Source organism: Cygnus atratus, chromosome 24, assembly GCF_013377495.2.
Source record: "Cygnus atratus isolate AKBS03 ecotype Queensland, Australia chromosome 24, CAtr_DNAZoo_HiC_assembly, whole genome shotgun sequence".
NCBI classification, from domain to species: domain Eukaryota; kingdom Metazoa; phylum Chordata; class Aves; order Anseriformes; family Anatidae; genus Cygnus; species Cygnus atratus.
The window spans coordinates 3378153-3399416 of NC_066385.1; the positions used below are offsets into that span (position 1 = coordinate 3378153).

Consider the following 21264-nt stretch of genomic DNA (forward strand, 5'->3'; position numbering starts at 1 on the left):
ATACAGAGGGATCCCAGGAAGGGGCAGCAGCCCCAGCACGGAGCAGACGGCTCTGTTTCACCAGGCAGAGTGCCCTGGAGTGGGAGGGAGGAGGAGAAGGAACTCGCCTGCAACTGCCAAGCTCCTGCCGCACACGCAGCATCCCAAAGGACCACGGCTCCTCTGTCCCTCGGCTGCAAAGAGAAAGCGAGAGCTGTGCCTGCCCTCCTCGGTCTCAGCCCCCGTTTTCTTCCAGCACAAGCAGCCAGCCAGCATGCCTCGGTGGCGGGGCAGCCACTGCCCCGAGCACAACTGTGCCCTCTTTGTCTGCTGGGCTCTGCGGGCAAGAAATCCCCTCCTCGCTGCTGGGTGCGCCAGGCTGGGGACGAGCGACCTGCCAGCCCCTCGGGAGCACGGTTTGGGTGGGCAGGAGGGCACAGACCCCCGGGGATGAAATCTGGGCACAGCCAGCTCCACCACCACAGCTCTGCAGGGGCTGGGTGACAGCCCCCAGCAGCACGGGGTTCAGGCGGAGGAAGCAGCAGCGAACCTCACCATTTTTCCCCTTTTCCCAGCTGTGCCCCAGGGTGCAGACCCGGCGAGGTTTCCCCATGCTCCGTGGCAGCAGCAGGGCTGGCGGCAGCGCCGCGCTCCCGGCCACGTGTACAGCAGGCAGCAGGCAGGAGCCTCCGCTGCGCTCCCCCTCCGAGCAGCGCGGCCCGGAGTATTTCCTGGAGGCATTTCAAGCCGCCACGCTCGCAGGCTCCTCTGCGTGCTGGCATGGCCACGAGGCTCAGGGAAGGACGAGAGGCCGTAGCTGTCATCCTCATCCTGCCAGCGCAGCACCCTGGGACGGTGCAGCAAAGCCCATGCGAAGCCAAGGGGTTCCAGGGGCTGCTTGCGTGGTGCTGAGCACCCAGCCCTGCTCTCTGCTGGTCTCCAGCCCCAGGCAGATCGGTTCTCATAAGCAGGGCAAGCAGTTTTGGGATGGTCCCACTCTCCCGTGTCACGCTGGGGGGACAGCAGGTGACAGCCCTTTCCCACCAGGCCAGGAGGAGCCGCTCAGTAGGGGAAATTTCAGCTCCGCAGCGGTTTCCACTTCAGAATAAGGCAGATCTTGTTTACCAGGATTTCCATCAGTCCCGAGCAGCGTGAGCATCCTGCGTGGTGGTGGGGGCAGGGAGAGCTGGATGAAACCCACAGCAACTCATGTCGCCAGCGAGCATGGTATAAATATAGAGAATAGAGAGCTGCCTCCAAACCCGCCTCGAGCTCCAATAACCTGCGCTCGCAGCCACCGCTGCCCCCCCCGTGGGGTGGGATCGCGGGGGTGGGACGTGGTCCTTCTCCTGCCTTGGGTGAACCCGGACCCTTTGGGGCAGAGCTGTGGCCTTGCACAAACCCTGACAAGTGGCCCCTATCTCCATCCCCTGCCCGGCTGCAGCAGAAATAGTGATAGGAAAGATTTGGCGAGCAGAGAGGCCCTGGAAGAGGCGTGAGATGAAAGTGGGGGAGATGGGGTAACGTCAAAGGGGGACATGCCTGCAGCCACGGGTCTTTTAGTAGGAGTCTCAGGTCCCGTGCTCCCCCAGCCCTACTGCCAGGCACCACCAGGCTGTGCCCACGTCCCAGCCCGCCCAGTTCCCAGCCCGCAGGGAGCAGCTCTCCTGCCCCCAGCCCCTGCTCTGCACCTGATTCTGCTGCTGGTTCCCCCCCAGGTCCCCCCAGCGCCCGCACCATGCGCTGGGCCACCGTCGTGCTCGTCGCTGCGCTCTGCGGGGCCTCCCTGGGCCAGTACAACGAGGAGGAGGACCTGGCGTGGTTGCAGTACTACATGCGGCAGTCCCGAATGTCCTCCTACAACTACATGCCCTACTACGAGGATGAGAACAGCCCGTACGTTTACTCATACCTCCCGGCTCCCGACACAGAGGCAGAGCCCGGCCCTGAGCCTCAGCAGGCCCCTTCCTGGCAGTGTCCCCAGGAGTGTGACTGTCCCCCCAACTTCTCCTCGGCCATGTACTGCGACACCCGCAACCTGAGGTACCTGCCCTTCGTGCCCACCCGCATGAAGTACGTCTACTTCCAGAACAACCAGATCACCGCCATCCAGGAGGGGGCCTTCGACAACGCCACGGAGCTCGAGTGGCTGGCGCTGCACAACAACCAGATCACCAGCGAGAAGATGGGCAAGAGGGTCTTTGCCAAGCTCAGAAACCTGGAGAGGCTGTACATGAACAACAACAACCTGACCAAGATGCCCAGCCCCCTGCCCCGCTCCCTGAGAGAGCTCCATTTGTCCTACAACCAGATCTCCAAGGTCCCCTCCAATGCTCTGGAGGGCCTGGAGAACCTCACGGCCCTGTACCTCAGCCACAACTACATTTTTGAGATGGGAGCTTCTCTCAAAGGGCTCAAGTCCTTGATCCTGGCTGATCTGAGCTACAACCACCTCAGGAAAGTCCCTGACGGGCTCCCAATGGCCCTGGAACAGCTCTACCTAGAGTACAACCACATCAACGCCATCCCCGATGACTATTTCAAGGTTTCTCCCAAGCTGCTCTATGTACGGATGTCCCACAACAGCCTGACGAACCAAGGTCTCTCCACCAACACATTCAACAGCAGCAGCATCCTGGAGCTGGACCTCTCGTACAACAGGCTCCAGAAGATCCCCCGGGTCAGCACCCACCTGGAGAACCTCTACCTCCAGGGGAACCAAATCAACGGTGAGCAGGCGCGCGGTGGTGCTGGGGAGGCAGCAGAGGAAGGGGGAGGCAGAACCCATGGTAGGGGGTTGAGCAGGAGAGGGGAATTTGGGAGATTTCTGGCCTCCCAGGTGGTCCTCAACAAGGTAGGAAAGGGATTTGGTTGTGGTGCTGGCTCTGAGTGCTCCTTTGTGGTGCACAAATTCATAGCTCTGGTTCCATCGAGCATTTAGCCTGAGCATCTTCGGGCTGCAGATGCCAGAAACCAGCTGGGGTTTCTGAAACCAGCTGCTCTGGCCAGGGACGATGCAGGGGCAAAGGGACCAGGGACAAACCCTGCGGTGCTCAGCAGCCTGCAGCACTCGGGGCAGCACATCCCCTCCCCGCAGCCCCTTCTGCCCCCTTCCTCCCCACTGGGATGCCCTGAAATGTCCAGCTGCAGCTCTCTCCAGTCCGACACCCTCTGCTTTATTCTCCAACCCCCTATGAGCTGCGGGCAGCGTGGCTCCAGCCCTTCCCATGTCCCAGAGGTGGCTCCGATGCCCCCCAGCCCTCCCTCCCCAGCCCCTGGAAGCCCATGGCCCCCCCAGAGCCCCTCGCTGCCTGCAGCTGCTGGACATGTCCTGGCCAGGGCTGGGACAGACAGGAGCTCTTAGTTATTAGAGAACCTTCTGCCAGGACTAAAATTCACTCCATTTAATACACAAATAAATAAAAGGAACAGATTGTTCCGGGGTTGCTGTTTATAAAAAAAAGAAAGAAAAAAAAAAAGAGAGAAAGAGAAAAAAAATGCATCTCCTGGAAAAATCCACCCTGGCTCCTGTCACCTGCCAGCCCCCAGGGCAGGACCCCCCAGGAGCGGTGCTGAAGCCCCCGAGCGAGGCCAGGCTGGGGAGGTGCTGTGCTGCAATCGGCTGTTGCAAGGGAAACAACCCCGCACCGAGGAACCGACAGAAACACGAAAACAAGAGCAGATTCCCAAATGTTTGCTTTCAAAACGTGTAGCTGTTAATATCTGCCCACAAATGCCATGAAACCACTGCGGAGCCATCCGGGCTTGACTGCAGAGCTGCTCCAGCTGCGGTTTTTGCTGCTGGCCTTTAGAGCAGCCCTGGGAGCCCCCCAGGAGCCCTTCGGTGGGGGGCGAGGTGCCCGCAGCACCCCCTGCACCCCTGGGTGCTGTGCAGCCCCCGAGGAGATGCTGCTGCCCTCTCGGGGCTGGCATCCTCCTCCTGCCACCCAAATCACCCCCTGCCTCTGCCCCAAAGCTGCTTGTATGGAGCCAAACAGCCCAGAGTGGCCCAACTCAGTGGGGAATTGGGGCTGGGTGCCCCACAGCACCCCAGTGCACCCAGCGCCTTCCCCAGCAGCTCCCAGCCCGGAGCTTTGCTGCCCTCTAGTCGATCGCTGCTGTCCCAAATCCGGCACAAAATCAGGATTTACTCCGTGTCCTCCCTCCAAACCCAGACAGGGCCTGGCCTGAGAGGGGCTGGCAGCAGCGGGGAGCAGAGGAAAGGAGAGGGGACGGGGACGGGGACAGGGACGTGTCCCCCCCCCCAGACACACTGCCTGGGTGGTCCCGCTCCCCAGCGGTGCTGGGGGGGGGTCTGGATGCTGCAGCTCGTGGAGGCTGATGAAACGCAACGGCAATTCCCACTGCAGAGCGATGCTTTCCAGCTGACACCACCCAGCTCCCCGTGCTTTTTTCCTACCCGCACTCCAGCCACGCTGGGCGAAGCCACAGCTCCCCGAGCTCTGAGCACACACAGGCTGCTTCTGACTGCGGCCAGAAGCACCAGCCTCTCCTCCAGCTTAAGGCAGAAGGACGTAGAGCCCACTTTGGCAGGAATAATTGGCGATTTAGGGGCACTTTCATCATTTCCCTGCCCATCCTGGCATGGGCTCGGTTCCCCCGGGCCCATCTCTGGACCAGGTCCCCCTGACACCTCTGGGTCTCCTTCTCCCCGCAGAGTTCTCCATCAGCAGCTTCTGCACCGTGGTGGATGTCATGAACTACTCCCGGCTCCAGGTCCTGCGGCTCGACGGGAACGAGATCAAGCGCAACGCGGTGCCCCCCGACGCCCCGCTGTGCCTGCGGCGTGCCACCATCATCGAGATCTAGCCTGGTCCCCCCCCTCCATGGTCCTCAGGACTTCGCTCCCCCGTCCCTGGGGAGACACTCACTCCCATTTTAATGCAGCTTGACGGTTTGACTTGGCTTCTGCAATAGTGCAATAAGGGTGCTCCAACGCCGGCCCACGCGGGTGGGCAGGATCCGTTCAGCCCCAAAAGTCCCCCCCTTCCCGGCTCTCTGGCCACGCAGGGTGGGACAGGTCCCAGCACAAATCCCACCATGGCCATGCCCCAGCCCCTGTGGGAGGGAAGGGGGAGAGATCATCCCATCTCCAAAACCCAGCTCCATTTGGGGGGTTCAGGTGTGGGTCCTGCAGAACCAGCACAGTTAACGGGGCTCACCTTGGGCCAGGCTTTGGTGGTCCTTGGGAGCTGCACGGGTAAAGGGTTAAAGGTGCTCTGGCTGCCAGCATCCCTCTCTCTAGGATGGGGAAGAGTAAATACACTCTTTCCCCTCATTTTTTCCCTCCTTTCCTCCAGCCATAAAGCTCATGCGAGAGAAACTTTTCCTGCTGCTGCCGAGCAGCCATCAGCTGCTGAGCTTAGAGAGAAACCTTCCCAACCCCTGGTTTGGGCCAGGACCAGGGGCGAGGGATGGGCACCTCACAGCACCAGCACCCTGCAGAGCTCGGGGTTGTGCCAGAAGCCAGCCCCTCGCCCCCAGTGCCCCCTCCCCGGGGAACAGACACTGGGTGCTGCAGCCAGAGGCACCCGGGATCACGTTCAGCTGTGGCACGAGGGCAGCTGGGGCTTATATGGGGTCTGCATGGGGCACACAGATCTGCCAAAACCAGACCACTCCGCTGTGGATGCCCCTGATTACCAGGAGCAGAGCTTGGTGTAACACAGGCCCAACGCAGGTGAGGTGCAAATGCCAGGCAGGATCCACCTGGGTTTAACAAGGGAGGGATTTTGCTGCTCCTAAAATCCCGGGATCTGACCCCTAAAGCTCATCCGTGCCTGCAGGGTCCATCCTGGCATGAATCAATGCAGCGTGCCTGGCTCTACCCTGCCCACCAGCATGGCTCAGAGTTCTCCCCCGCCCCGCTAATTGGGGTCTCTCATTGAAAACGATCTAGCAGCACCATGTGCATCGATCAGCAGCACATCCCCATTCACCAAGAGCCAAAACACCCCCTTGGTTCTTTGGACGGCTTAGTTTGAGAACCAAAGGGGCAGCTGAGCTTTGGAGATGACCTGCAAAGCTGAAGAGGTCATCTCGACCCTCTGCATTTAAACTGCATGCTAACACTATAGAAACAAAAACCCAAAAAAAAACTGTACTATCACCGACGCATGAACTGTAGATATCATACCGACCAATAAAGCCCTTTCTGTAACTGCACCAAACTCGTCTGAGGGATCCCAAATGCAGGGAGAGGCCGAGGTCCGTGTGTCTGGGCTGCTCTGAGCATCCCCTCCTGCAGACCAGACCTTCCCGCAGACATAACCCAGGCTGGATTTGCCGTCTGGTGGCTGTTCCAGACACTGCACGCACGGCCGCTGCCTTCCCCACGCCACGGAGCTGCCGCCCCAACACACCGCATGTGGAGTTCGTGTAAAAATATAGAGGGAAAAAACACACGCTGAAAGCTGCCAGTTAGGGGAAGGATGAGAAAGGATGGCGGTGCTGCTGGCACAGTGCTTCTGGTCGTTATATTTTGGATGCTTTCAAGTCCTCCGGCATTCAGCCTTGCTTATTTTTAACAGCTGAGCTGGAGGATGCTTTAAAAAAAATCAGATGGGAAGGAGTTTTGGAGAGCTGGGGTGCACAGAAAGGGCTTCTTGCTCCAGGAAAGGCTCTTGCAGAAGTCAGGTGGGAGCAGAGACATGAAGACCCCGCTCCAGCCCCCTTCTCCATCCTTATCCACATCCCGGAGCCACAAAGGAATGGGCACAACCCCACGTCCCCATCGCCACCTCCTGCAGCCTGCTGAGGTCCCCGAGGCTGCTGCTGGGTGCTGGTTTTGCCCATCGCACGTGTCCACGGCTTTTCTCCCACTCCCCATGGCCCCCAGCAGTGGGGTTTGGGAGATGCCCTGCACCCAGGGGCCCCAGCAACAGGGTTTGGGAGCCGCCCTGCACCCAGGGGTGCCCACCCTAGAAGCAAAGCGCATCTCTTGGGTGAGAGCTGGGGAAAAGCCAGCTCGGGGCAGGGGACCAGGGGGAAGACCTGGCCCTGCTGGGACCCCAAAAGCATCCCCCAGGGGTGCTTCACCCACCGCGGCTGCAGTTGCTGCTTTCCACCAGCTGGGGGCCGGGGGCTGCCTCCCGCGGGGGTGGGGGCGAAGAGGAGAGGGGCTGCGCCGTCCCCCTCCTCCGCTGCCCCCTCCCTTCCCTCCCTCCCCAAAAAAAGGGGGAGACCCCATTGGTCCTGCGAGCCCCTGAGCGCCCAATCGCTGCCCTGTTGCTGTGTAGGGGAGGGCAGGATGGGGGCTTCATCCCCTTCCTCCTCCTCCTCCTCCTCCTCCTCCTCCTCCTTCTCCTGTTGCTGGGAGGGGCGGGGGTCCGGGGGGCCCCCAGCAGCCCGTGTCCCACTATGGGGGAGGAGGAGGAGGATGCCGGAGTGTGGGGCTTTGTCCGGACCCACCAAGGAGCATAAAGGAGGGGAAGCCCCAAACCAACTGAGCGCAGCTCCCCGGTCCCCCAGGGCTGTGCCCCGCAGCCTCTGTGGGGTCGCCTCTGCGCCAGACCCTAAAAACCAGCAGGGTTCCCCATGGGGATGGGCAAGGTTTCTTCAGAGCTCCCCTAAAAACCCGCCAGTTCCAGCACCCCAACCCCTTCCCAGGCTCTTCCCCCCGATCCTCTTCCCCTCCCCGTTTTTCTGTTCTCCCCCTCGAAGCCTCCCTCAGCTCCAGCGCTCCCCAGCCCTTAGCGCAGCACCGCTCCAGGAAGCGCAGGATTTGTGCTTAAAAACAACCTCCTGAAACACTCTCCTCTGGGGAGAAGAAACCAGCGAGGGACAGCTTTGACCTGAGGCCAGCACTGACACGGCTGGGGGTTTGGGGAGGACAGAGCCCCCCGGGGACGTGAGCGCCGTGCACGGCGCCGCCGGTGTGCGGGTGGGCGATTGTGGGGCCGCCGTGAGTCACCGGGACGTGCACCCGGCGTCCTGTCCTTCAGCACTTCCCTTTGCTCAATTCTCCCCAGCCTTAACCTAAAACCTTTATTGTTCTCGGACTAGGTCGGGACGGGGCCGTCTGAATTTTCTGGTTTCTCCCCGAGGCGATGGCCCCGTTTCTCGCGCCGACGTGCGCTCGCTCGCACGCTGGATGGTGCTGAGGACAAAAGGACCCCGTGGCCGGGGCTGGGCAGGGCTGGCCGCAAATGTTTCCCCTGCACCTGGCTGTCTGCAGACGTGCTCGCGACGTGACGAGCAATAAAAGTTGATTATTAATAAGCCGCTTGGATCTGGGCCGCGGCAGCTGCGACATTGCTGGGAAGAGATAAGAAAAGTGCTGAGGCAGCAGGAACATGCGCCGGGGGGGGGGGGGGGGGGACAGAGCTCGGCAGGGCCCCCGGCACCGCTCGAGGCCGAGCGCGTGGGCCCATTTCACAGAGGAGCAGACTGAGGCCTGGGGGAACACGACGCTTCCCAGCGCTCGCAGCTCCACGCCAGGAGTTAAACAGAGCCTGGGATTTGGGGGATCAGGATTTAGGGGCTCAGGGAGGCCAAAGCAGCTGGTGGGACTCAGTCAAAACACTTTGGGGGCCATCAGAGGGCCGATTGCCCCCCTGTACTGCAGAACTGGCACCCGTCCTCCCCACACGTCCCCAGCAGCGTTTGGGCAGGGGGGCGAGGGAAGGGCAGGAAATTCCCAATCTGTTCGGCTCCCATTCTTGCCTCCCCTTTTGTTTCACTCGCCATCTGTCCCGCAGCCCCGCGCGCCCCGCGCTCCCGCTGCACGTGCCGTAAATATCAAGACGGGCTTTGTCTCTGCTTCAAAAGGCGCAGCGGACCCCGAGCCGTGCCGCAGCCCCGAGCCATGGCCAGCAGTGAAAAGTGCGGGGGGCTGGCGTGGCCGGGGGGCTTGGTGGTCCCACCGCCTCCCTTGCTGGGCTTTTTTTGGGGGGGTCAGGGTTTGGGGGGCGCAGACTCAGCCTTGCTCTGCTCGCTGGGTGTTTGTAACATCCCAAAATGGAGCCACGGCCCCTGGTAAACACCCAGAGGGGAATTTCCTGGGGCAAACTCCAGCTGTTCCCCCTGCAGAGCCACCCCCAGCGGCCGGGGACACACACACACCAGCCCTCACTCCTCAGGGAGCAGCGGCCGCTGTCCCAGCCTGGCTGCAGCCTTTTAACTCAGAACAAAGCCCCAAACCAGCCAGCAAGGGCAGCTGCTCCGCTTCAGCCCCGTCCTTCCCCTTCTCTGTTTTATCTGGTGCTATAATAGACGTAAACTCCCCGGTAAAAGGGCATTGTCAGAGGGAAAAGGGGCCTCGCCCTTCGTCTGGCAGCTGGGAGCAGGGGGACAGTGCAGGGCTTAGGGACATTGTTGCCCGTGGCCCGTTCCCATAACACATTTCCCGGCGGTTCCCCAGAGGGGAACCTCTCTCATCCAGCAGAGGCTGGGACGCAGACCCAGCATCTCCCTTAAATCCCCATCCCTCCATGTCTGCCACCGGCCGGGATGTCAGCCCGGCAGGGACTGCTCCATCCCGGCCACCCTGAGTACTGCCGTGTGTGTCTGCCTGGTCTGGAGCTGGCAATCTGGGGACACGAAAAGCCCCAACGCACCCTGCCTGGCTCTGAATCCAGAGAATGCCCCTGTGGAGTCCTTCGGGGGCTCAGGATCCCAGACCTTGACCTGATCCGGGCTCTGCACTGGGTGGAGAGCAGCCACCCACTGCAAGGGAGGTGACAGTCCCCTCTCAGGGCTGGCCTGGCACCGTGTCCCCTGCTCTGGTCCCTCCTGGTGTCTCCTGCTCAGCACCCATCTGCCCGGGGGAACCTGGGCTGCTCCTTGCGTTTTGCAGAGGGGGTCAGATGCTGTTGCTGACCCCTGGACGTGGCACAAGCGGAGCAAAGCGAGGAGCTGAAGGCCCTGAACAAAGCCCAGGCAACCCGGAGAGGTTCACACGCCCCGCTGAGGCTCGCCCCGGGTGCTGCGCTCCCGTCCCAGACGCTGACACTGCTCCACGAGGAAGCACAAAATGCCCCGGGGCAGCCAGCGCCGCTCCCGGCTGCTCCCACAGCCCTGCCTGCACCCTGCCCTCGCCTTGCTGCTGCTGCCAGGGCACGGTGTCCCCTGGGGACAAGGGCACAATGTCCTTTGGGAACTGGGGTACAGCATCCTGCAGGGATGGGGGGCACGGCAGCCCTTGGGGACAGGCGCACAGCATCCCCAGGGACAGGGGCGCAGCATCCCTTGGGTTCAAGATTGCAGCGTCTCTTGGGGACAGGGACACCCTCGGGGACAGGGACACAGCGTCCCTGGGGGTTTACAGGGCACTGCTGCTGCTCGAGGGACACACAGCCTCCTGTCCCCAAGGTTTGTGCCCCGCTACCATCAGATGCCACCAGCAGCGCGGTGGCACAGGACGTGCCAGGGTGCCTCCAGGGTGCAGGGGGAGGACGGAGGGGTTCAGGTTGCCCAATGCTCACAGACTCCTGAAATAACAGTAATTACTATTATAATATTTAATAAGAATCGTATGCAAATCCCCTGGCAAGCTGAGCGAGCTCTGCCCTGACCTGCGTGGCGCGGGGAGGCCTCTTTTTCTCCCTGGCTCTCTCAAACCCTTCGCTGGGAAACAAAAGGTGCAAAGTTTAGTGGTGCATGAAAGGGGAAACAAAACCCAGCCCCAGCCGCGGCCCCCCCCACCGCCCCAGCAGACAGATGGCAACAGTTGTCCCCGCACACCAGTTGCTCGCCGCCGCCAACAAGCCCCTTTTATCCCCCAACAGGTCGTAAATGAGAGCGTCGGAGCCGGGCAGCCGCTGCGGAGGGGCCCGGATGGGGACAGGGATGGGGACAGGGACAGCTCTCCCCGTGGGATGCGCAGAGGGAGAACAAAAAAGCAGCTGAAAGCGGCTCCTCGCCCCCTGCCCATCTGTCTGGACCTCGGGAGCCTCTCCCCAGGGGACGCAGCACGGGGGTGGCTGGGGCGAGTCAGCCCCTGGGACCCTGGGCCCCTCGGTGGCACTGCAGGAGCAGGGAGACGCGGGGTCCCACTGCATTTGGAGCCCTGTGGGGCCAGGCAGGTTGTCCTGTGGGGTTGTCCCATCCCCAGCAGGGCCTTGCCCTCTCCAGACCCCACTTTTGTGCCATTTGATGCGTTCGCCTCGAAGGTGGACAACCTTTGAGGGGCCATGCCATGCCCCGTGTGCTAAGGGACGTGCTCAGGGCACGATTTCGGGGCACCAGCAGCAGATTCCTTTCCCCTTCGTGCAAGGAATGGCCCCATCCCCTCTCTCTCCCTGCCGTAATTTTTAAGAAACCACATGTTTGTGCAGGACCTGCTCTGTGCCTCTGCGCTGGAGCAAGAGGGAGCGAGCAGGGAGCGGAGACGGGGCTCAGCCCCAAGCTTTGTGCTCCTTCTGGGGGAAGGTTTTCAGGGTAAGTTAGCACGAAGCAACGCTGCAGCCTGCCCCGGCTGCTCTTGGAGCCCCTCCAAGCCCAGTGAGCCGCGAGGGCGGAGATGCGAGCACCGAGACGGGCGCTGCGCCCCGTGGGGGGAGGCGAGTGGGTGTGTGGCGGCCGCGACGCGCTCGCATCTGCCGGTGACCTTTGTGGAGGAAGGAGGGGTTTTTTTCCATGTCTCGGTTCAGTTTTTAGCGAGGGCTGGAAAGGCAGAGGCGGGTGTTCCCCTTTGCGCTGGTGTGCGTGGGGCTGTCGGGGATGTACAAGAGCAGAGCCAGGAAGCGTCGGGGCTGCGAGGAGCTCATGAGCAGGTCCCTCCGCTCTCCAGAGAGGTAGAAGAAGGTCTTGCAGGAGGAAGGGCAGGTGAGGATCACAGTTCCCAGCCAGAAATCTCTCCACCAGCCTTGCTAAGGGATAAAAAACAGCAGCCTGTGTGCAAAACAAGTCCCAGGGACCCCTGCCTGCGCCCTGAGCTTGCAAAGGGTGGCGATGCCGCAGCCCTGCCGCCCGGCTGCCACCCAGAGCGCCGTGGGCTTGGCACAGCACCAACCCCTCCAAAGCCCACAAACCACCTTCCCGTTGCCGGGCCACGTGGTTGCAAACTTTCTACAGCTCCGGCAGATCCTGGGAAGATCATTTGGGCTGAGCAGCACCGCAGGCACCGGTGTGCCCCGGAGCTTGCGCCTTCCCCTCCCAACCCTGAGGCTGGGGCAGGGCGACGAGAGCCGCTGCCGGCTGCTTCGCCCCAGATACAGGCGAGCACGGCTGCACCCACACAAGTGCCTGATTGGCCTCGGCTGAGCCGAAATAGCCGGTCCCGTCCCATCCCGGTGCCTTCGCCCCGCTGGCAAACAAAGGGCAGGAAGCACCTGGCGGAGGCCGAGCCCTGCGTGAACGGCGGGAGGAGGCTCGGCGGCGCCCGGTTTCATTTCTGCTGATGTTGCTTTTCTGATAACCCACAGCTGGGAAATGCCCAGCTGCTGCTGGAGGGGCCCCGGGAAAGAGCCAAACAAATGCACACGCACAAATCCAGCGATATTTTGATGTGAATTGAGCAAAATCTCTGCGTGGACCTGCGGAGATCCTGTCCTGTGGTGGTCACTGCCTTCGGGTCAGGGCATTTCCCGAGGCTGATTTGGGCTTTGCACCAAGCGTGTTCCTCCAACAGACAGCCCCAAGCACCCCCAGCTCCCAGGAGGACGGACAGACGGCTCTGCAGCTGCACACACACATGCCTGGGCAGCCTGGCATGGCAAGCAGGGGAACAGCACAGCGCTGGGGACAGGACATTAAAGCCCTTTTTACTCCCTGTAGGCATCAAAGCTCGACCCAGAACTGCCCATGGAGGGGTTTTGTGGGGGAAACTCATTTCCAGGTGGGTGTCACCTCATGGGGACTCATCCTTCCCCCTGGTTGCAGGACGCAGGAGGTGTGTGGCGGTGCAGGCAGGGCCAAAGGGCTGTGATCTCGCCGAGGACACGTCAGGGATGTGTGCTCGTTTATACATCATGCCGATCTCTGATTACAGGGACATTATCTGACCCGGGTTCCTTGAGCCAGGCACTTCCCTGTCCTCCCAGAAACACCCAAATGAAAAAAAAATAATAATCCCAGCAGAAATCCAACAAAAAGCAGGGCAGAAAAAGAGCCCAAATTGCAACAGGCGGGAGGTGGGCAGAGGTGGGCACATTTTTATTTATTTTCCATTTTTCCTGGAGCTGCTCCAGGCACGCAGGGGAGCACCTGGGTACCAGGGGTGTAACGCAGCCGTGCCTCTGCTCAGCCTCCCCATGCTCCAGAGCTGGTCCTGGGACATGCTCGGCAACCTCGTGATGGGAAAGCAGGCTGAGGGCTAAGACCCAGCCTCGAAAGGCCTGGGAAGGGCTTGGGGGGGGGGGGATGATAAAGACGCCCCCCTGGTGTAACGCAGCATGCAACGCCAGGTATCGCGATCCTACCAGAAGAAACATGACAAACAAAATAAAAACAGCAGATGAGTCACCTATTAAAAGGCTGGCGGGGGGGGGGTCTGGTTGCTGTGCCATGGAGCTGACTCCTGGCTAGACGCCACCCTGTGTAAGAGCTGTATTTTTATCTTGGCTACCGGTGACTCAAATTTTCGAGGATCTCAGCTCTGCTCGTGCTGGCCCAGACTCCATGGTTATGGCCCCAAAAACGGGCTGGGGTGAACGGGTTGGGGCAAGGACTGTGCCGGCCCAAACAGGGACCGTGGCACGCTGGCCTGGGCAAGCCAGACAGGGTCTGGCCACCATCAGCTGACTGCAGGAAGCCTTTGAACCTGCATGACTGCCGAGCTAATCAGCAGCCAAGCGGGACGCCCATTCCTCCCTAACAGCCTCGTTTCACAAGCAGCAGCAATTTGGGTGTGTTTATTGAAACTAATGAAGGGATGAGTTCAAAAAGGAGTGGCTTTGACACAGCACCAACATCAGCCCGCAAATTGCTTTCCTCCTCAAGGAGGCCCAGCATGATAAAAGCAGGAGGGGAGGAGGTGATTTTGGGCCCGCTCAGTGGGGCCGGGCTGGTGCCCACCCCTCAGCAGCAGCTCTCCAGAAAGTCCTCAGCCCTGGGAGCAGCTGGGGTGGGGGACCAGGACCCTGCAGGCTGCAATTCAAGCCCTCCTGGACTTTACAGAAACATTTGGGCAGGTTTGGGACCAAAGAAAGCACCCACATGAGCTGATTTGGTGAATTTATTTATATAAGGTCGGCCTGAAGCTGAGCATAGAGGTGGGGGTAAGGACACGAGGTGGCCGCCCCTGTCACAGCTCCCTGCTGCAGTCACCAGCCTCGACGCAGCCAAAACAGGATCTGTCCTGAATCAGCCCCAGCTGCCTTTGCCATGACCATCCCCGAGCATCCTCCGCCAGTCCCAACATTTCGATCCTCTGATCTCGCGCCCTTCCTGCCCCGTGGGGGCTGCTGACTCAGCTGGGCCTGGAAGGGCAGCAGGGAAGGCTCAGCAATAGGACTTTGTGGCACCCCACGGGGTCAGCTCCTCTGGGGGCAACCAGGAGCCACCTCTGTGCCATGAATCACCAGCTTCCAAGATTTTTTGGTGTTGTTTTTAGTGTTGGGAAGGAGCTGGCAGTCAGCTCTAGCACCTTGGTGCCCTGGCTGGAGATGGGATTTCCAGAAGCTGCACTGAGCCCCCAGTGCCTGGCCCAGAAGAGCCAAGTCAGCATGGGAAGGAGCTGTGGCAGGACACCCGCGGCCCTGCGTTAGTCACTGACATTCCCAGCCTTCCCTCTGTGGGGCTGGAGGGTCAGGCTTTGAGTCAGCACCTTGAGTAAGCAGCTTTCTTCCTCCTCCTCACAGCTGGGTGTTAGCAGCCAGCCACAGGTTACCCAAGCCCACAGCATTTGTGGGATTTCGGCTGTGATCCCAACCCTCTTTGTAAGCACACAACAGCTCCCAGGAAGAAGACAAGGCTCGCTGGTACTGCTACATTTTTATTAAAGTAACAAAAGCATACGTCTGTCAAAGGATCTGTACATTCCGTATATAAAAACACTACTATACAATTAGTAACCATCCACTCCCTCCTCTGAGCGTCGCTTACAAACTCTCTACCATTTTCACCAGACACAAAAAGCAGGTCCCGTTCAACAGTCCAGCTTGTTTAACCAGGGAGAGGAACCCCCCCCCCCCCGAGACACGCTCCTAAAACACACACCATCCGGCTCTAAGAGTGAGTATCAGGCTTGTAGGCAAAAAAGGCAACAGCACACTAATTCACAGCTTTTACATGGAACCAGCTACAAGAGAAATGGATCGCACCCAGATCCGGGTGGCTTTGAAGCTAACAAGACACCTTTAACACCAGACTCCTCCACACCGGGGACAGAGAACTTGGCTATTTTTGTTTTGTGAGCGGGGGCACGCTAAGATTAGTGTGTTCCTTTGGTGTGGGCTGCTGTTCCTCACGAGCTCTTTTCTGGTAGAAGGGAGGGAACAGGGTAATAGAGGGGTAAAACCTTAAAACTGCACCGATCATGACAAATTACAACCCAAGTGCCAGCCTCCAGGAAAACTCCCCACCCAGCCAGGAGCCCAGCAGAGCACACAGCGCTCGTCCCAGAGACATCGCTGCTCTCCTCAGGAGCTTCCCACATAAGCAGATTTTTAAGTGATGACTTGAACTCAGATCCCTTTTCCTTGGAAAAGGAGCTTGCTTTTTGGAAGTTCCCGAGCACTCCCCTCTCGGTGATGTCACCTATTGCACAAGGCCACCGAGGGAAAAGCCCCGGTGCTTCTTTCAGCTTCTGCTTTGGAGATGTGAGAGATTCGAGTGATGCAGAGGGAAGTGATGCAAGTTCAGAGCTGCTGCCTATTACTGCTCAGGGACAAACAGATCCTGTTAAAATGTCAAGTGGTGAGTTACCAATCGAGGCTGGTTTTCCAGTTCAGGAAATCGTGATTTGAAACTGCTACAGAAATCTGAACTTTTCCACCTGAAAAGCAGTCCAAGTTGGGGAAGCTATGCTATTTTTAATATTAAAAACAAAAGCTAAGAACTGTGGCAGACAGGAGGCTTCCTTCCTCTCCCAGAGCGTTCAGGGTTTTGAAATATATTGCACAATTGTCTGAGAACTTGATTCATCAAAGGCTGGGAAAGAACAACTCTGGTTATGCCAGTCAGCTGCTGGGTCAAGAAAAGAGGAAGGTAAGAGCATGCTGCGAAACAGCTCGGGGAAAGTTTTATTAGAACAAACCACGTCAATGCCCTGGTTTTTTCAATCACTTCTCCCAGGATCACTGGAGGAGCACCAGCTGGTTAGGAAAAAGGCAACAGACATACAACATCCCGGTAAAGGCTCATTCCCCAGCAGGCAGATAAAAGTTCTTGGGGCAGCACTGCTGGTTCCCACCCAACCTGTAGTAGCCAGAGCAGTTTAAGGGCCAAATCCTGAACGACGCTCAGGCAAGTCTCCCTGAATACAAGTACCGCGGGCACTCCATGAGGAGTTCTGCTTGAATGGGCAAAGCACAGGACCAGGCATTAATTGTGCAAAACAGTTGTGTACCAAGAAATAGGAACCAGGTGGTGCCCCCAACAAGGTCTCAGTTGAGCCAGCTCCCAGGGTCAGCCTCTTGCTGAGCACCCAGAGGAGGAAGAGAGGGAAGAGGTGGAAATTTAAAAGCAACACTGACCCCAAAGCACCTGAGCACCCCAGCCTCAGAACTGCAGCAAGCACAGGGGGCAGAGATCCCCAATACTTCAGGATTTTAGGAGAGAAGGCAAGAGAGGATCTGACACCAACCTCTAGGGCACAAGGCAAGTTGCTTCAGCTCTTCCAGAGAAGTGACACAGCAGGTCGTCAGCACCAGATTAGGCAATTTTTTACACGCAAGAGGCCACGGGCAGGATGTCCAAGCCCTCCGGAGCAGGCAGGCCTTGTAATTCAGAGCTGATTTCAGGGTCTGGAGCACCCTGCCAGCATGCAGAAAGCTGTGGTGACAGCCAGGTACTGGGGAGCACCAGGAACAAAGAGCACGCCGGTGCCACCACAGCATCTGCAGTATTCATCCTGGGGACCACCACAGCACAGCCTGGTGCTCCCCAGCCACCACATTTCTGCCTCGGGTGTTTCACATGGCGAGGACACCCCCAGGGCCCCTCAGCCCAGCAGCAGGCAGGAGATGGAAGGGCTGGCAACCGCCCATGCACTGCCCCTTGCTCTGTGCTCCAGGGGGGCAGCCCAGAGCTGCAGCACTCAGAGTCGGTGGGTCCAGAAAAGCAAAAGCAGGAGAGGTCCCAGGGCCCCCAGCATCACCCAGCCCTTAGGGCAAGGTTCCCCTATATGATTTATCCAGGCCACAGAGATCAGATGAGCTGGGAAGTGAAACTGGTGAAGGAAAGATGTCCCTTGTCCCTTCCCCAGCAGTATCGCAACACTTGGTGACAACACTGCTAGGGACCAGGACAGGGAGCAGGTGACATTTCCCCCCACCAGCCACACTTCCCAGCCTACCTCTTCCCCCTCTTCCTCCATTCCAAGGTGCCCAAGTGAGCGAGCCAGCCCACTGAAATTGCCATCCAACACTAATTAGGTAGATATCGGCTTCATAATAAAAACTCATAAGCTTGCAACAGCTTTAAAAAAGGCACCGAAAACACTGCTCCTGTCTGAAGCAGTGCCCAATATTTTAATTTTGGATTTTCTTGGATTTTCTTAAAAAATATAAATAGCTCTTCATTTTAAAAATAGATCCTCAGATGAGGTATACAGTAGCCCGGGTCTTGGCAGTGTAAGGACGTGAGGAGTATTTAGCTGGAGACAGTCATGATGTAGTTTTTGGAAGGGCTGGTGCGACCTAACATCATCTGGTTCTTGCAGGTGAGCATCCCGTAGGAGCTCCCGGGTTTCGTGGCGGTCGCTTCGTACAAGACACAGATGGAGCCGTCCTCCCCGATGCGGTAAGAGACCTCGTAGGGGTCCACCCAGAGCGTGAGCTCACTGGGCAGGAGCTGGTAGAGCTGCGGGAGGCTGAGTCCGATCTGGCTAGCTGCCTTGCTGATAATGGGGTCCATTTTGTGGTTGATGCGGATGCAGCGGTAGCCGGAGCCTTTGAAGGGTTTCTCGGGAAACCAGTGGTGTTTGTAGTGCTCTGCAAGGGAAGCGAGAGGGGGAGAGCGGTGAGCGGGCGTGCAGCCGCCGCGAGGTCTGTGTCCCGCTGCAGTCCCAAGGGGGTCCCACAAAGGCAGAGGGAACCGAGTCCTCCTTTGGCTGCCTCCATCAGGGAGGCCAGGGCAGAGAGTTTGGCTGGTTGGCTGCTGCTTGCTCCCAGGCACAGGGGTGTTGCTTTTCAGGTCCTAAAACCCCCAGCAGGACAGTGCCACGGGGGCTGCAGAAAGGACCCCAAAACCTCACCCCAGCCACTTGGGGTGGGGGGGAGGTACAATATCAGCGGCACCACCCCACCACAGTCGGGGAGCAGCCTCCGGGTCAGTCTGTGACTCCAGGGGCAGGTCGCTGCCCCTTATCTCGGCGCAGCACCAAACAAACCATTCCGTCTCGGGGCTGATAACACAAAGGCTGTGTTAGGCTGGGAGGGGACGCCCGCACCACCCAGCTAGTGCTGGGCACCGGATGGGGGCGCGGGGGGCACCAAAACCTCACCGACACAGGGCTAGAGCACCACTCACAGGGATAAGGCACAGAGACCAGCTTGGGGCCACCCCAATCAAGGCTATGGGGTGCAACTGGGAGGAGAGACACAAAACCCTCAGCTGGGATCCAGCTCCTCACCTTTGGGGAGGCAGCAGCTGCTCACCCAGGATCCCACAGTGACACAGGTGGGTGCCAGCCCCAGGGGGTCACGGGTGGGCACCCAGGCAAGGCACAAACAGACACCCAGCACCCAAGGGGGCACAGGTGGGTGCTGGGGAAGGTACATGGATGGGTGCCAGCCCCCAGGGGGACACGGATGGGCACCATGCAGGGCACAAACACGCACCCAGCACCACGGGGCACACGGCTGGGGGCCGGGGAAGGAACACGGATGGGCGCCAGCCCCTACACGTCCCCGGGGAGAGGACACCGGGTCGGGACAGCAACACGACGGCCGCGGGGCAAGACCCCCGAGGGGACTCCGGGTCCTGCCGAGAAGAAGAGTCCCGGGGGGGGGGGGGCTCTCACCTGCCAGCGCCTCCCGCAGCGCCCCGCCGAAGACCTGCAGCTGCTGCTCGCTGACGCAGCCCCGCGTCCGCAGGAGGCCGGAGACGAACCCGACGGCGGCGGCGATCTCGGGCAGCATCTCGGGCCGCATCTCGGGCCGAGGGGGGCAGCGCCGGGGGCTCATGGCTGTCCGGTGTGCGTGTGGGAGGGGGTCCGGTGTCCCGGTTCGGCTCAGATCAGCCCTGGGGGGGGGGGTCGGTTCGGCTCAGATAAACCCGGCTTGGGGGTCCCGGCTCGGCTCGGTTCTGCTCAGCCCGGCCCCGGCTCGGAGGGTCCCGGCTCGGCTCGGCTCGGGGGTCCCGGCTGCTCCCGGCCCGTCCCGGCCCCGCTCGCCCCGGTTCGGTTCACGGGGGCCGCGGGCTCGGCGCCGCGCTTATATCGAGCGGCGCGGGGAGGCGTCATCGGCGCGGCGGCTCCCATTGGCCGGGGCGGGCGGCGGTATGCAAATAGCGCCTGAGCTCAGCGCCCTGGAAGGAGTGACGTCAGCACGGGGGGGGGGGAGGGAGGGGGGGCAGTCAGCGGGGGGCGGCGGGGAGTGGGGGCGGGGGGAAGGGACCGGGACCGGGATCGGGATCGGGATCGGGATCGGGATCGGGATCGGGATCGGGATCGGAATCAGGACCGGGATCGGGCCCCGCCGCACCCCCCGCCCCAAGCAGAGTCCCCCCCCCCCCCCAAGCCCCGGGGCACCAGGAGGGTTTTTTTTGGGGGGTCCCTTGGGAGAAAGGGGTCGGGCAGGGCCCCCCCGGGCTGCCCCGAGCGGTGGAGGGCACCCCGGGTCCTGGTGTCCTTCGTGGTGCTGGGGGAGGTGGTGACAGGCTCCCCTTGGGTGCCAGGCACCCTTGGGTGCTGTGCACCCCATGGAGCGGGGGTGCTGGGTGCTGTGCGGGACCCCAGCCCCACAGCCTGGAGGAGTGGGACCACCGGTGCCAGGCTTCCTCCCCTGCCCACCATCGGGTGCCTTCATGGACACGGACACAGACCCCTAGGCACAGGTCACCCCCACAAAGGGATCCCCGCAGCCCAGTGGCACCACGGGACGGGGCTGGCACGAGGGGTCCTGGTGGTCCCCAGGACCCTGGCTCAGCAACAGAGCTGTCTCGGTGCCACTTCTGGGCTGGGACACCACGGCTCAGCCACCTGTGACAGTCCCCAGCTCTGTCCCCTCTGCCCCCTTGCCTCCAGCACAGCCGGGTGCTGCCGCCCCGCACGGGGCACTGCACCTCCCCAGGGGCACGCGGGCAGGTTTCCATCGCCGAAAGTCCCCCGGGATGCATCGTAGGTCCTTGTGCCCTCATCACCGGGCTCTGGGCAAGGCCAAAGCCTTTCCGGAGATCCCCGAAACAAGCAGGGAGAACTCAGCATCACCCCGGGGGGCGAGGGGGACACTACAACACCCGCCTTTGTCTTCCTGCCCAGGGAGCATTCGAGGCGAGGAGCGAGGGCCCCAGGAGAGCAGGAGGAGGTGGCTGCAGCGCCAGGACGTGTCCCGTCACGGAGCGGGGCGAGCAAGCCGAGGCAGGCAGGGAGCTGAAGCAAGCGTCCTCGGGTGCCTGCATCCAGCCCAGTAGGAGGGGAGAGGAGAACCGGTGCGAGCAGAGCATGGCCCTGGCGCTCAGCAAGACGCGAGCAGCACCCGAAAGCCACTACGAAACGGGGAGCTGCAGCGGCTGGCCCCGCTGCCGGCCCCGCTGCCCAGGATGAAGGCGGCCCAGCCTCTGCTGAAACTGGCCCGAAGCTACGGCAGCTGTAGGAGGCCAGGCTCTGTTCTTGCCTCCGCTTTGATCAGCCCTGAGAGAGTTGGTATCAAAACAGGATGGGTTTTCTCAATGAACGTTCCCTGGCAGAGAACCGGGGTTGTTGTGAGCCATCGTCTGGCAGCCCCGCACCTCTCCCCGTGCTCCGGGGGAGGATCTGAGGGCTCAGCTCTGGTACAGCCCCCAGTGGGAAGGGGTTCGATGGCCAGGGCCTCATCTGGCACCTCCAAAGGCAGCGGGTGCAGCTGGAGACGGCAGGGCAGGGCATCAGCTCACCCGGTTTTGCTCCTGCCCAAGGAGCTGATGCCCTGCGAGCCCAGGCACAGCGGTTCCCAAACGCTGCTCCCGTCCTGGCACTGCGTTCGCTCCCCAGAAGGTGCAGGAGGAGCGCATGTCCTCAGG

At 60.8% G+C, this 21264-nt stretch overlaps 2 protein-coding genes across 2 annotated transcripts; one reads left to right on the forward strand and one right to left on the reverse strand.

Annotated features, from left to right (window-relative positions):
* Nucleotides 1-1717: 1717 nt before the first annotated feature.
* On the forward strand, nucleotides 1718-4809 carry FMOD (fibromodulin). Its single transcript, XM_035561609.1, has 2 exons — nucleotides 1718-2708; nucleotides 4658-4809. The coding sequence occupies exons 1-2, from the start codon at nucleotides 1718-1720 to the stop codon at nucleotides 4807-4809; spliced, it is 1143 nt and encodes a 380-aa protein (XP_035417502.1).
* A 10047-nt stretch (nucleotides 4810-14856) lies between these two features.
* BTG2 (BTG anti-proliferation factor 2) lies at nucleotides 14857-19453 on the reverse strand. The gene is made up of 2 exons (XM_035561571.2): nucleotides 19067-19453; nucleotides 14857-18035 (listed from the first exon to the last, which is right to left on the reverse strand). The coding sequence occupies exons 1-2, from the start codon at nucleotides 19227-19229 to the stop codon at nucleotides 17695-17697; spliced, it is 504 nt and encodes a 167-aa protein (XP_035417464.1). The 5' UTR covers nucleotides 19230-19453; the 3' UTR covers nucleotides 14857-17694.
* Between the last annotated feature and the right edge of the window lie 1811 nt (nucleotides 19454-21264).

Coding starts and splice junctions, on each gene's coding strand:
- FMOD (XM_035561609.1), top strand. CDS start 1,718: ATGCGCTGGGCCACCGTCGTGCTCGTCGCTGCGCTCTGCGGGGCCTCC. Junction 2,709..4,657: donor CCAGGGGAACCAAATCAACG/GTGAGCAGGCGC, acceptor TTCTCCCCGCAG/AGTTCTCCATCAGCAGCTTC.
- BTG2 (XM_035561571.2), bottom strand. CDS start 19,229: ATGAGCCCCCGGCGCTGCCCCCCTCGGCCCGAGATGCGGCCCGAGATG. Junction 18,036..19,066: donor GCTGCGGGAGGCGCTGGCAG/GTGAGAGCCCCC, acceptor CTTCCCTTGCAG/AGCACTACAAACACCACTGG.